The sequence below is a fragment of the Agelaius phoeniceus genome, chromosome 1 (genome assembly GCF_051311805.1).
Source record: "Agelaius phoeniceus isolate bAgePho1 chromosome 1, bAgePho1.hap1, whole genome shotgun sequence".
NCBI lineage: Eukaryota > Metazoa > Chordata > Aves > Passeriformes > Icteridae > Agelaius > Agelaius phoeniceus.
Window position 1 is genome coordinate 103,074,122 of NC_135265.1, and position 14,352 is coordinate 103,088,473.

The 14,352-nt window shown below is 39.2% G+C and overlaps 1 protein-coding gene across 10 annotated transcripts in view; it reads right to left on the reverse strand.

Moving 5' to 3' along the window:
* PTPRM (protein tyrosine phosphatase receptor type M) overlaps positions 1-14,352 on the reverse strand; it is a 442,681-nt gene that overhangs the window by 6,892 nt on the left and 421,437 nt on the right. For all 10 annotated transcript variants that reach the window (XM_077184309.1, XM_077184292.1, XM_077184295.1 and 7 more), the window contains 7 exons: positions 11,066-11,220; positions 9,951-10,086; positions 9,215-9,364; positions 8,572-8,745; positions 5,698-5,829; positions 2,524-2,649; positions 577-740 (listed from right to left, as the gene is read on the reverse strand). In XM_077184309.1, the coding sequence (XP_077040424.1) occupies positions 577-740; positions 2,524-2,649; positions 5,698-5,829; positions 8,572-8,745; positions 9,215-9,364; positions 9,951-10,086; positions 11,066-11,220 (1,037 nt within the window). The remainder of the gene's footprint in view (positions 1-576; positions 741-2,523; positions 2,650-5,697; positions 5,830-8,571; positions 8,746-9,214; positions 9,365-9,950; positions 10,087-11,065; positions 11,221-14,352) is intronic.

The following is a 14,352-nucleotide window of genomic DNA, read 5'->3' on the forward strand; positions in this document are numbered from 1 at the left end:
GTACAAGTATTAAACTGTACCAAAAGAAGGATGGTGGCAGAGTGAATGAGAGTCTGCATGAGTGGAGCACAAAGTCAGAGGAGGACAAAAAAATATACCATTATTAGAGAAAGGTAAGGCAATTACAGGATCATCGTAACTGGTCTATCACACCGCTTTTACTCCTGTGCTTTATGCCTGGAAAATGAATCACCCCTCCAAAACTACTTATTTCTATCGTCCTTATCTGCAGAAATAAAAGGTACATTGCTCTGAAGGCACATTTCTGATTTACTGTGAATAAGTATGCAACTTTCCCATTTGCAAGAGTCACTGGACATTTTTATGTAAAATAGAGTTAACTCGAACCCATCATCTTTTCATAGGGCTTTAACAAAGGACAGATGGGGAAACTCATGAATCTGCATTAAAATGACACAATTCCTCTTGCATTCGAAGCTTTTAAATGAGCAGTTGTATTATTTATTCAGCCCCAGATTAGATAGATGCCTCTTCACCTCGTTACAAATCTTTTAAAGACTGGCACAAATTCTGTGACAGTAGTCCCTTATCCCTCTCTTCTGTTTCCATACTTACAAGCAGTGCACAACCGTGCGTCCCTCTCCCCCGTTGTACTCCTCCTGCCACTTGTCCACCTGACGGATGAGCTTCAAGAAGGAGCGCTTGGAAACAGGAGTGTCCCTGTACATGGGCCACCCCAGGAACTGGAACTGCTGCACCATCCGATAGCCGTCCTGGGGCTGCAGGGATCCGGACAAAAGCAGGAAAAGTAACAGTATTTGTTTGGCACGAAATTCAGGTATTTGCATCAGGAAGGGAACTTGTTCAAGCAGATGATTGCTGACAAACTGCTAATGTAATTTCAACTGCCCTTGAGGATTGATGACTTTTAATTTTCAACGGAGTTGTTAGAACAAGAGTTTTTAAACAGACTGTTACACAATAGGCTAAAATATAGCAATAGTACAGCTGCACAATCAAGCAAATAATTAATAAGATAGGAGGAACTTGGTAGGAAAGACAGCTGTAACATAACTTCAATTATATACTGTTTTCATATATAAGCTTCAGTGTTTTTAAGAATGTTTATGTGTTTCTGTCCCTTTTTTACAAGAAAGGTCAAACCCTCTCAAGATATTTTGAAGCAGGAAACATTAAGAAAACCAAATTGAACCCTCAGATGTTTCTGGCTTATAAAAAATATCTAACTACATTTTATTTTATTGTGTTCTACTGCAGCAGTCAGAACCCCTCTGGTGAAACATTACTGAACAGTTGCTTTATGGTGATTTAAAATAAAAAAGGAGCACAGAACAAGTGATAGTGGCAGAAAACTACAGTCCTTTGAAAAGGGCATGATAAACATGCACATGAAAACTGGTTTTGTAGTCTAGAGTTTGCCACTTCTGTGCAAAGTGAGGGCATTTTAGTGCCACTCCTAAAATGAATAACACACAGAAACGCTGACATTATATTTTATTCTGTAGAGTAAGAGTTAATAGAGAGGATGTAAGATTAACACGATATGGGAATAAACAAAACTGGATGCCGCATTAGATGTGCTCTCCAATTGGTTTTGTGTGCTTTATGTCAGTCTGGAATCTACTGATTTCCTGTCCAGTTTCTTTCAGCTGATGGCTCCTCTTCCCAAAGCAGCCAGACCCAGTGCTTGCTGAAGGTCACAGCCTGCTGGAGGCTGTGTTTTTTATATTGCCGCATTTACTGCGAATGCCAGGCCTTCACAGTATTAAGGAAGTATTTGAAGCTTTACAATCTGCTTCCCTGTTTGGATATTAACATGTTTTTGGTGTCCTTCCCTGTCCAGCGAGCTAACAGGTCCCAGGGAAGTTCTTAATTTTTTTTTCTGAAGGGAGTGCTGCTTATTCCTAACTACAGCTTTTTGGTGGCTGATACGAGTCCATTGCAAAGGCTCCCTGGATGGGAACAGATACCTGGTCTGTGGTGGAATCTTTTTTCCACTCAGCTTGAAAGACATGCCTTGTTTAGTCTTCTGTCAACTTTATGGGAGCATAAAAGCTGGATACAAGAACAACTTGCTTGCCCTTCTGAAGTGGTTACATATGTTATGAAGTGTGGTTATTGGGAGAGGATCTTCACTAAGAGGCTGGGATTGCTATTGAAAAACATAACTAACATAAACTGGTGCACAGCTTTCTTCACATAACACAGGATACAAATACACAAGATGGCTAATTTCAAACTATTGAAAACAGCACTGATTTCAGCATTTTTTGGCTATCATACAATCTGAATGCTGCATTTATTTCATTTGCATTTAACACACTTGAGATATGTATTAAATTTTTTCTTTTACTTTTATTATACATAGAAGTCTTTTTTATCCTCTGTAATTGTGCTGTGACTCAGTATTGCGCCATTGCTTTCAAATAAATATGCTGAAAAATGAAAATGGTTCTATGTGAGTTTAGCTTTCTTTTTTATGATTTGAGTAGACTCAACTCATCTACTGAGACAAAATTGTTTTGCAAATAAGATCCTTACCCTGGCTGCATTATAAATTCGGAATATACGGCTGATGATGTCTTCTTCTAAGTCAGCCGATACAAACTCCACCTGAATAGGACCGTGCCGGTGGACTCCATTTTCTGGCCAGTACTGAGGACAGAGCTATAGGAGACCATGGACAAAAAAGAACACAGTTAATCACCTTGGATTTCAAGCTGCCTCAATACTCATCTGTATTTGAATTTGTCATACATGTACTACTGGAATTCTTGCACAGTATCTTTATAAAACACACGATGCACCAAGTTTGGTTTTGAGCACTCTGCTTTCGTAATGCCTTTCCATGTACCTAACATGCTGGTTCTTGCTGCTGTACTTTCAGTGTCTGGTGCCTGGAGTAAAACACTTCTGACACTCAGCATTACTTCTACAATATATTATCATGAGACAGGGAGAGGCTGACAAATATTGCCATATCTTGGAGACAGCAGAGGCTAAAGACCAGAGGCCTGGGACCTCCAACTGCCCTGAATAGCTGCTAATAATTCAAACTGCATGTGATTTATGCTAGGAAAGGTATATAAATTCTCAAAACTCAGGATTTGCACGTTTTTCACCTGGACCGATAATATTAGCATTGCTTCAAACTTTCAATAATTGCTTAATTTCATCTTATTAGTGACACCTGAAAATATTAATTATGCTTTCTTCTTCAGTTCTCAGAAAAAATTACTTCTAGGTATCTAAAGATCACAAAGTAAAATTACTATTATCTTGCATGGTTTTAGTGTCTAATAATATAACAATGGCTTAATCCATGAACCAATTACCATCTGTATTAATACTTTAAAGATTGAATCAACACTTTGCAAGAAGGTTTTTGAAGCTAGAATCTGCCTATTTTTTTTTCATAAAAATCTTAATGATTTTTTTTTTGCCAGGGATATTTAGAGCAGTTTGAGCATGTAGCTTTTGTAAGCATTCACCAAAATGAAATATGAACTCATGAAATTTGGTTTGCTTGCAGAAGCATTGATGTCATATTTGGAACTTTTTATTTCAATCAGTAAAACAGCTGTGGTCTTCATTCTGCTGCATTGCTGTTGGTGATCCAGAGCTGAGCTGACAAATCACATTTACTCCAGATGTTGTTTTGCATTTCTTACAATACTTAGTCCTCAACAAAGCTGTTTAGAGATGACTACATTTTAGGAAAACATAATCATTTACTACACCAGTTAAAAAAGAAAACAGGGTCTGATTTGCAGGGTATCACTTTAACAAGTTAAACTCAGAAATTTTGAGTAGGAAAATATATTTTCATTTTTTTAACCCTCTGTATGATGTGGTCTGCTGAGACAACTGCTTTCCAAATATTGTCTAAATCTTACACGAATTTTTATTATGAAATATGCTGGTGTACAGGATAGCAAAATGTAATGCATACAACGGTTGCAAATGCCAGTGCTCAGATCATTTAACATGTGCACAGTTTAGTACACATCTTTCAAATACATAGGAATACAGTTCTATCAGATCTCTGAAAAATGCTTAAATGATAATAAGCAGAGCTGTTTGCTGGGGCTGTTTTAGGAAGCTATGATTTTCAAGTTCTAAAGAAACCAAAAGCATTTAAGTCTGCACATTTTGCATGCAAGTGATGCTAGCGACTCTCTTCAAGTCAGAGCCACTGTGAAGGGTTGAATTTCATTTCCCAATAGAGCACAACAATCCACATAAATGGTAATATCTAAACAGAACTGTAAACACTTCATATATACATAAATAATAATCATAGCAGTAATTATTAATAAATCTGAATGTAATGTGTGTTTTTAATAAGCTTTGCCCTCTCTCCACTTCTGTTTGCTCTGAGGGTTTTGAGATTTATTCCTAATGAAAAGATTGTTACTCACATTAAGAGGTAAAAGGTTTAACATACTGCAGAGGCAGGTGCATTAACTGCATATCCCAATAGCTTTAAAATCCTGTGAGGCTCATACAGCCTTGGAATAGCATGCCCTATTGTAAATTCAAAACACAGCCAACAAATTAAAAAACACTCTGTTCAGCAGTCCCTAACAGTCTGTCTCCCTTGAGTCTTTCCTTATTCACTCAGAAAATAATCTTAGATTCATGAATAAAAGTTTTTGTCTTTCATTTCTGTTTTTCCTCCCTTTAGACAGCACAGGGCTAAGAATCAGAAATTCAGTCTTTAAAAGAGTGTGTGGAATTCCTACGTGTTCCTTTGGAAGACCAAAAGAAGATCAGTATCTTTTAAAAACAATTCTACATGTTAAAAAGAAGAGGAAATGTTTTTTTAAGTATATGCAATAATGAACAAAGCTAAAAAGATTCTGATCATTAAATGACCTGCAGTCTGCTCTAAAAATTCACAATTGCTCTTAACAAATAATTAACAAATATTTACATATTAACAATCCAGATTACCACCATATTATTCCAGCAGAGGGCTGGTGCAGTTTGTTGGAACTAAGGAAATTTTATCTTTGTAAGAACTTGGAATTGTGCAGTTGTGAGCCAGGCTCTGGGACACTAAGTGATTAATCCTAGTGATTAAATTGCCAACCAGTAGGTTCAGTTTTCCAATTTTCTGAACAACATGTTCCGCATGTGCAACTCTTTTGTAAGGTAATTACATTCCCCTACACGTTTCGTTGCCCTCTTTTCCAAAGGATGCTTAGTCTCCAATCTTTAGCTCCTCTCTCCTAGTTTAGTTCCTATCTCCTTGCTAATGACATCATTTTGTGCAACACTCAACACAGATTTTCACACTGGGAACACCTATTCCCTGCTAAGGAGACCAAGGTCATTGACCTGTTTCAGGCAGGCTAATGAATAGCTGTTGGCTTCTGTTACAATTTTGGCCACTATAGCATGTTTCAGACTTGAGTCAGAATTCTACAACATTAATTTTTGGGTTTTAGCAGCCCTTCCCAAAACACGTTCTCTTAAAATAAATAACAGGTGCATGCATTTATGTCTGTGTGCACTAACATTCTGGAGGAGAAGCTGCTGATGGTCTGATTTATTCCTCTTCCCCTATGAGTATCTGCAAGCTACAAATCAATGTTTTAGTGTGTAAGTGTTTAATGTTGTTTTAAAAACAACTAATTACATCCTAAAGCTGTTCTGTAATGCTGAGGCACTAGCACTCCTCTTTTAAATGAAGCATTTTTCTGGACTTACTTGTGCAGGATCCACATCATTCAACATAACTACTGAAGTGCAGTGATAATCTAGGACCAGTCTCCAGAAATCTTTGACAGTATTTGGTAAGGGATGCTGCGTAACTATAAAAGCTGATGGTTGCTTGTAGCTCTGCAAAGAAGTAACAAGATGATGAGAAGAATGGCAAGAGAGAAAAATCCATTTAGCAGAATGTCAGTCATAGCCCCAAAACTTCAGGAATGAAAGCATTATTTCTATTTTCTGTATAATTAATATATTGTTTTCAGCTCTTTCCTGAGATCTTATATGCTTCAAAGTTAATAAACTGCATTTGGGAAGGATATAACTTCTGCAAATGTTACATTTTTAAAGTATATTTCATGCCACAGGCATAGAGTAAAATCATCAGAGGCTTTTGCTTCCAATGTAACTCCTACAAGATTCTGAACAACGGGTTTGTTTTGAGCTGTTAATGGACAGATTAATCTTGGCTGTTTGCATTTAGCTCTAAATTTGAATGATGCCTGTGAAAGGAAATATCTAGTTATTCTTCAGAAATATTGTTGAAATTCTGGTCTATCTGACAGCAGTGAAGATACCCAGGGGACAAATTTCAGTGCTCTTTGTTTCTTTTAGTACCAGAGTATGTCATTGACTGAGCTGTTTGCTGGAACTTTTCCACTGTGGATCTCAAACCAGCATTTTCACTTACATCCTCCTGAGTGTTGAAAGCTACCGTGGCCATACTGGGGCAATTTTTGGGAGGGGGTGCCACTGCCTTCATTAAGGAGGGCAGGGAAGTCTCTACATGCCTTGAACTGAACCATTTGCACCACAACAGAGATCCAATCAGATCAGCTACCGCAGGCAAGTGGTTGGATTCCTGGGGCTGTCCTGTGCAAGGCCAGGATTTGGACTTTGGTGGCTTTGACTTTGGCAGGTGCCAAGAGGATAGTGCCAGACTCCTCTTGGTAGTGCCCAGTGAAAGGACAAGAAGCAATGGCCATAAGCTAAAACACAAGAAGTTCCAGCCTGAAGGAGAGGAAGAATTTATTTACACAGAAGTGTCAGAGCTGCCCAGGGAGGTCATGGAGTCTCCCTCTCTGGAGACATTCAACACCCACCTGGACACGTTCCCGTGTCACCTGCTCAGGGTGACCCTGCTTGGCAGGAGGGGTCAGACCACAGGATCTCCAGAGGTCTCTTCCAACCCTAGCAATTATGGGATTTAGTGATCCTTACAAGAGTCCCTTCCAACTCATGATATTCTGTGATCATTCTTTCACAGAAAGTCACTGAGGAGACCACAGAAAATGATTCCACTGTGTTTTGGGTACAGATGCAGACATGCAAAACTTTGGTTCTTTGTTTCAGCACATGGCAACCAGCAGGTACTGATGCTGCTCCTACATTAGGCATTTGCTTTCTATCCTTCTGGTCCTGCCTTGCTGGAAGTTTCATGCAGATGAGAGGATGTCCAAAGGGGTCTCCATGATTCACTCAATTAGGATTCTCAGAAGGTTTTTTGGGAAAACTACTGTCAAACTCATTCTGATACTGAATAAAGAAAACTATGTTTGCTACCCCTTTTTCTTGAAGTGAGCTCTGAAAGGCTTACATGAGGTGATTCAACAACACCTCAATGGATTCAAGTGGACAGGGGGAAACACTTCATCCTGCTTGCTGGAGATTAAGTGTTTAGAGACAAATGTCTGCTCTTGTCCATCAGTGCAGGGATGCTGCAGAAGCATGCTTCAGGTGGAAAGCAACCCACATCACCTCCTCCCTGGAGCCTTTTGCCCAGACACAGATCTGCATGTAGCCCGTTGTTTCAATAGTGAAGAAGGGAAGCATCTTCAAAGCAAGTATTAAGTAATGCTCTTTCTGAGAATTACTTAATTCGTGGAACAAAACAGTACTGAAGTCTCCAGGAAAGAAGACAATGTAATGGCACAATCACAGACCGTAAATTAAGGCAGCTCTGTTCTAATATGAAATGTCATTGACCTACTGTGAGAAGCTAGACAAGTCAATTACACTTCTGTTCTCAGTTTCTCTACATAGATAAACACAAAGATACATTTTCACAGGAGTGTTTTGAACTTCAGCTTATTTTAGGAAAAGGCTTTGAGAACTTGGAAGGAAAGAAATAAAAAAAAACTGCAATAAACTGTTATTACCCTAGCTTCACTTTTTAAAAAGGCCATTTACAATGTGTTCCTTCCTTACTAACCTCTTTTTTCTTGTTGTTTATGTGTTTGACAACAGTAATGATTATAGCTGTAAATTGTCAAAAATAGGCTATAAATATCTACAGACTGTAAAAGCAGTTTAAGTGTCTTTTTAGTGTTACTCTATTACAAGGATTAGAATTGCCATAGATGCATTTGGGGAAAAACTCCACACACACATGAAGAGGAACCATTCATTCAAGCAGAAATAAACAGGAAGGCTGAAGTAATGGCTTGTGTACTATCTTGTGTTGACAGACAATTATTTTTTTTGTTAATTACTGTTTAAATTATAAACAAAGGGAACTGAAATATTGCTGCAAACCTTATTATTCTATTTAACTGCCTGTATCTCTTAATAGGTAACTCTTTTTTCTGGCCAGATGGTTAAAAATTCAAGCACTAGGGAGAAATCCAGACACATTCAATTTATCAAAACTCCCTGAATTGCTCTCTGAGCATGGCTTTGGAACCTTGGCTGTGACATAACATATGTGTGATCCTAAATGTACTTGGGAGTTTAAAGATTTTGTGCCACGCTTCTGGGAAACAAAACAAGCCAGAAGGTTTTCCTTCTTAGGCTGACTCCATTTTCTAGCATGGCTCAGTTTGGAGGGCTGCTTATTGCCTTTTTATTATTAATGATGTGGTGCAGACTTACATCCATCAGTGCAGCATTGATGTAGTTACTGCTTTCCCCATCTATCGTGATGAGGAAAGGCAGGCATCTGTCTGGAGGCAGCACATCCATGCAGCGATTCTTCTCGTGGTTTCGCGGCAAAAGCGCGATGCTGCAATCCTCAACGCGCAGCGTCGGAGTCACCATATTTAAAGTCTTTCAAGGAGAGTAAACAATGCAACGGAAAAATTAACACAGCACTGAAAGCAACCCAAAATATTTAAGAATAGATCAGCTCAGCATTCAGCTTCAGCGGGAATCAATATGCAGAGAAATGAAAACACATCACAGTCAGCAGGCTTTGGAAGCAGAGAAATCCTGGGAGCATACGATTATGGAAAATAACCTCACAGACAGCTGTGGAGTAGCCTGCCTTCCGGAGAAAGGACAGCAGAAGGATTGACATACTCCCCTCGAGTAAAATGAATATTTTACTACTACCCCACTGCATTATTTTATGATTCAGCATTACTCAGTAGAGATGAGTGACATGTTATTTTTCCCTTTTTTTGCCATCTTTCCCTCGTAGACCTGTTACAAAATTCATATGTCTATAAAAACTTAAGCAGAAGTCTTTACTATAGCTAAACTCTACAGCTTCTAGGCAATGTAAGGCACTACTTACCCTAAATTCCTCTTTGATCTGGCTTGAGTTTGTTTGAGGATCTAGTTTATTCATTTCATAGTAAGCAGACCTAACTTGAGAAGCTGGAATAGTTGTGTCCCCACAAAGACAGGCTTCCAGGATAGCATCATGGATGAATACATACTGTTCCTGGTTAAGCAATTAAAATAGATAGTTACTGCCATGGGATGCATAGACCATTAGTATTTTGGTAAATAAAACATAGCAACTAATATGGTTGCTACTTCACTCTTCAGTTTACCAGCACTGAAGCAAGACCAGAAGTAACAACCACAGTTTAAAAAACTTGATCCCACTCATTAGGAAATGAATATATAAAGATTGGCTTAAACTAACTACAAATAGTTAGAGAAGTGCAGTAACACTCTGTAACAAAACTCGGAATGTTTCTGGTTTGCTCATTCCTCTGGGTGGTTCTGTAGGTGCTATTGTGAAACTAAACCTCAAGAAGATGTACTCCAGAATGAATCCTTCCCAGAGAGGAAACATTCCCCATTTGCCCCATTTTTAAGAAACATTGTGAACCTTCAGTGAAGCATAACTCTGCACTTGTTTGGGAAAGGGTTCTTCAGGTTTGTGCAGAGATTATTTTCTGCATGTGACTGAGTAAAATGCTTTCTGGAGAGTGCCAACTAGAAAGCTGTATCTTTATGGGCTAGAAGGGCTAAAAAAGAATTTTTTCTTGCAGAGCAGTATTCCAGTAGATGAGCAATACCTCGGTCTGCACCATGTTAACTCTGCGGGATCGAAGCTCTCTCACGCAGTTGTAGATGTCTACGACGCCCTCTCGTTCTGCCATATCTAGCATGATGTCAATGACTATGAAGCATCCCGTTCTGCCAGCACCAGCACTGAAGGAGAAAAAGAGCACAGTTAATGTGTAGCAGTGTATTGGAAATGTAAAGGGTGTAAGGGTTCATCTCACAGGTGCTTGATCAATTGGATGATTACTGAAATTGAGCCGGGCACTTGCAGAACTTCAGACTCAGCTTTTTTACTCTCATTTATATATTCTATATATGTTTTTTATATATGTAATATATGTATTCTTGTTTAAAGTTATTGGTTGAGTAGACCTCTGTCCTGGATTGTCAAGCAAATTGTATTCTATTTACCATCTGTATGGCAGTTGTCTTCTGTTAAGTGGGCAGTTTTCCTCATCTCTTCCACAACTGGGGAGAAATCTGCTGATAACAGGCTATTGAATGTCACTGCATGACTGATAAGAACTATAGCATCCCATTGTGAGATGCTCCGCCCAGAGGGGAGAGCCAAGCATTCTATCCAGATATAATGTGAAGATTCTGGAACACCAGCACTGCTTTTCTCCACTGGATTTCCCAGAGGACCCTGGATCGTCAGAGGAAGACTACACCTTTTTTCTACAGGATCCCTGCTCCAACAGAACCACACCTGACACTCCAGGAGGACTGCAGCCACAATTCAAATTGGACTGCTACCAAGACCCTGACCAACAGGGTGTCAGGTTGTTGTTGTGTTGTGACTCTGTCAGTGTTGTTTTAGTTTACTGTATTGTTTATCTTTTAATTTTTTCCCTATTAAAGAACTGTTATTCCCTGCTCCCATACTTTTTGCCTGAGAGCCCCTTAATTTAAAATTTATAGCAACTCGGAAAAGGCGGGGGGAGGGGATTTACATTTTCCATTTCAGGGGAGGCTCCTGCCTTCCTTAGCAAACACCTGTCTTTTGAAACCAAGAAAACCTCCAGTGGCTTCAGCAGCCTGTGTGGGGAATGCACAGTAAAGGAGAAGCAAAAGCAGGTCTTGAGTTTAATGCAAACCACAGCAGAGAGGTTTCTGTTTTACCTACCTGCAGTGAACAACCAGAGGCCCAGCATTGGGTGGACTCTTGGATTTGACCTGCCGTACAAATCCCAGCAGGCCCGTGGCATGGTATGGGACACCGTGGTCTGGCCAGCCCGTGAAGTGGAACTGACGTATCTCCCGAATCTCGTGAGCACCTCTCTGTTGAAGACACAAGGGTTGAAATCTTCAAAAGCCTGAGCCTTGCTGAAAAGCACCCTCTACAAACGCAATCTGTACAGACTGCTGGAGAGCTTCCACATAGCAGGAGAGCAAGCTCAAAGGTTAGGTATTAACAGGTTTCAAAAACTTCCAACAAAATTAAGTAAGTAAGCACTAGATTCGTCAGAAACTTTTAGCAACAAGAGAAATGCTCATCTCTATATTTAAGTACTAGGCTGCTTTGCAAACTGTGGCCTTCAGATGCGTGCCATGATCACAGAACAGGTCAGCAGCAAGGCTGAACACAGAGCACTGATGACCTTTTTTTTCCCTACTGTCCTCCACAGGGGTTTTGCTGCTGACTTCAGGGCACTACAGCTTCAGCATAATTTTCATTTGTCCCCTTCATTGGTCTGAAAGAAAAAGCTGAATAATAGGAAACCTTTTTGCACCTTCAATCATAGGGGCTGTGTTTGTAGCCCTCCACATGCTCACTGTTCAGGTGATTTGCCACAGTCTACAAGGACATGGATATAGTGAGACAAGTATGAATGAGAAGCTGATTGTGTAAGTAATTTCCCATGTGACTTTGGGAAGCAGTCTGGATATCAGAAGAGTGTACGTTAAGTTTTATTTTCTTACTGCTTGTATTTTCCCTTCCCCATCTCAAAATGCAGCTGCCAGTATTTTATTCTCATTAGAAATCCACAAACTGGAGGCCATCATACATAGCTCATAAACAAATAGCAAAATTATGGCATATCATGTCTAGGCTGGACTAAATGTCAAAAATATTAGTAACTGGTAGTTTACAGCTTTTCTACTTCAAAATGTATTTCCTGTCTTGAGCCAGTTGGCACGTAAAAGATTTTATTCTCTTTGAATAATAAGTAATATAAGCTTCCTAATTTATTGCTATTATGCATTAGTCTGGGATTTTCAGTGGTGGAGAAATTTTGGACATTCCAGTGCTACAGGACTAGAGAGGACTTTTAGCGTATGTTGGAGCCTTTGATGCTCTGACAGCTCAGCTGGGGGGTCTGTGGAGACAGGGCATCTGCTCAGAGGAATATCTCATCTCCCCTGAAAATAGACACAAAAACACAGGCAAGGGAGAGGATTAAGAGCATATGAGGCAGTGGTGAGGACTGAGGAGATCACACCCTTTAAACAGAAATGACCTTATATCCTAAAAACCAATTTTAAAACATAATGAAATCCAGGAATAGACAAAACAACTTGCATTTTAAGACAGTCTAGCAAACACATTTGAATACAATTTGGTCCCTGCTCTCTGGGGATTTTAGAGTGTGTTAGTGCATCTCTTCTACTGTAAGCAAGGCCTTCAACTCTGCAAATAGCTCTGCTTAGGTGAAGGTAGTGCCTCAAACACTTTTATATTGCTTGTAACAACTGCCCATGACCCCCAAAGAAACAAAGATCCCACAGAAAAAAGCAATGCCATGACTATACAAGCTGAGGACTGAAGTGAGTATCCCATACAAATTCTTCATACAGTATACAGCTGAGATTTTCAAACAATTTACAAAAAACCAAACTGCCCCTCCAAAGCAATGTGCCTGGCTGCTACACTGATCATGTTATGTCCTGTACATCCTCTGCCTTAGTTGTGAACAGGCTGTCTGTCAGGCTGACTGAATTTTTGTCTGTCATTTTTAACAGATACTTAGGAAAGGTTTTGCATATAGGATACTTTTATAATGAGTTTTCTTATTATATCTACGAAGGAATGATTTTTATATCTAGCTTTCCTGCTGGTTACTAAACCCAAAATAGCACACAACTGCATGAATCATAAAAGCATATGCTCATCTGGGAAAGACTACAGAGCTGAAACAAACAGAAAATGATGTACACTGCTAAACCTAGGATGTTAAAAAATTCTACAAAAACTTATGCTGCTGCTGTATTTTACTATTCATGTATGACTTATTCATCTGCATTAACTGTTGTGCTGTAAAGGAACTGCTCCAAAGGAACTGCTTGTTCACACAATGCAAAGCATATCTAGGAAACAGTCTTCAAAATCAGACTGCACTTTTGGCTTCAATTTTCTCAGCATTATCCCCCTACTACTCAATATCCATCAAAAAAACCCCAACAAAACTGAAGTATGTGATCAATTTATCTTCAAGCAAATCAACTTCTAAATTGCACTTAATGAGCAGATGCTCATCAACAAACAGAAAGGACAGTCAGAAGGGACTAAAGGTCTTGGAGAATTTGATTCCTCTGATTTTCTGAACATCTATGAAGAACCTGAGACTGCAATTAGATCTTCCTTACCCCTCCTCCTCATCTGCCATAATGGACAAGGCCAGTTTTCTTAACTCCACCCTTGCAGCTCATAATCATTCAGGACTTCACATGTTGTCCCCAGAAGTCACCCTGACACAGGGGGTTAGGCCACCTAAGACACAGAACTCTGCAATTTTTTCCTGTTGAATTACTGAAGCTGCTGTTTTAGTGAAATCTGCAAGTCCTTTGGAATGGAGGCTCCAGTGTTAAGTGTTACAAACCACCTTTCTATTAGCATTATCTTCATGTTTGGTTAGGGTGCTCTCTGTCTCATCATGCACCTTGACTTAGGGAAGGTGAAAAGTACCAATCTCAGTACATCAAAAATATAAACCTGAGAGAATTATGGTGAAAGAAATGTACAGACTTGATGTTCCAGTAACATTGGAGGAGTTAAAAAATATGGAAAATAGAGTAAAAACAAATGTACTTTACTCAAGCAACAGTGACACTGCTTTTAGAGGCTTACTGAAAAACTACCAACTATTAAAAAGCAGTGTCTAAATGAAATCTTTTCAGATGGAGATTTTTAAAAAGAAATAAAATGTTTAGTGCCTTTTATCTCTATCTGTTCTAATGCACTTATTCAAGACAGTTTGGTTATGTTCAACTGTAAAATCCTCTAGGTCTTTTCTTCAGTCCCAGTTAAGAAGCGAAAAGCTAACATCAAAGCATGAGCTTAAAATTTGCAGAATAGAAATCAACCAGTGCTTCATCTACTTCAAAGTGTAGCCAACGTTTCTCATCTGTTTATTAAAAATACCTAAATGCAAGGAAACAACAGGCTTGAGTGAATTCAGTCTACAATATGTA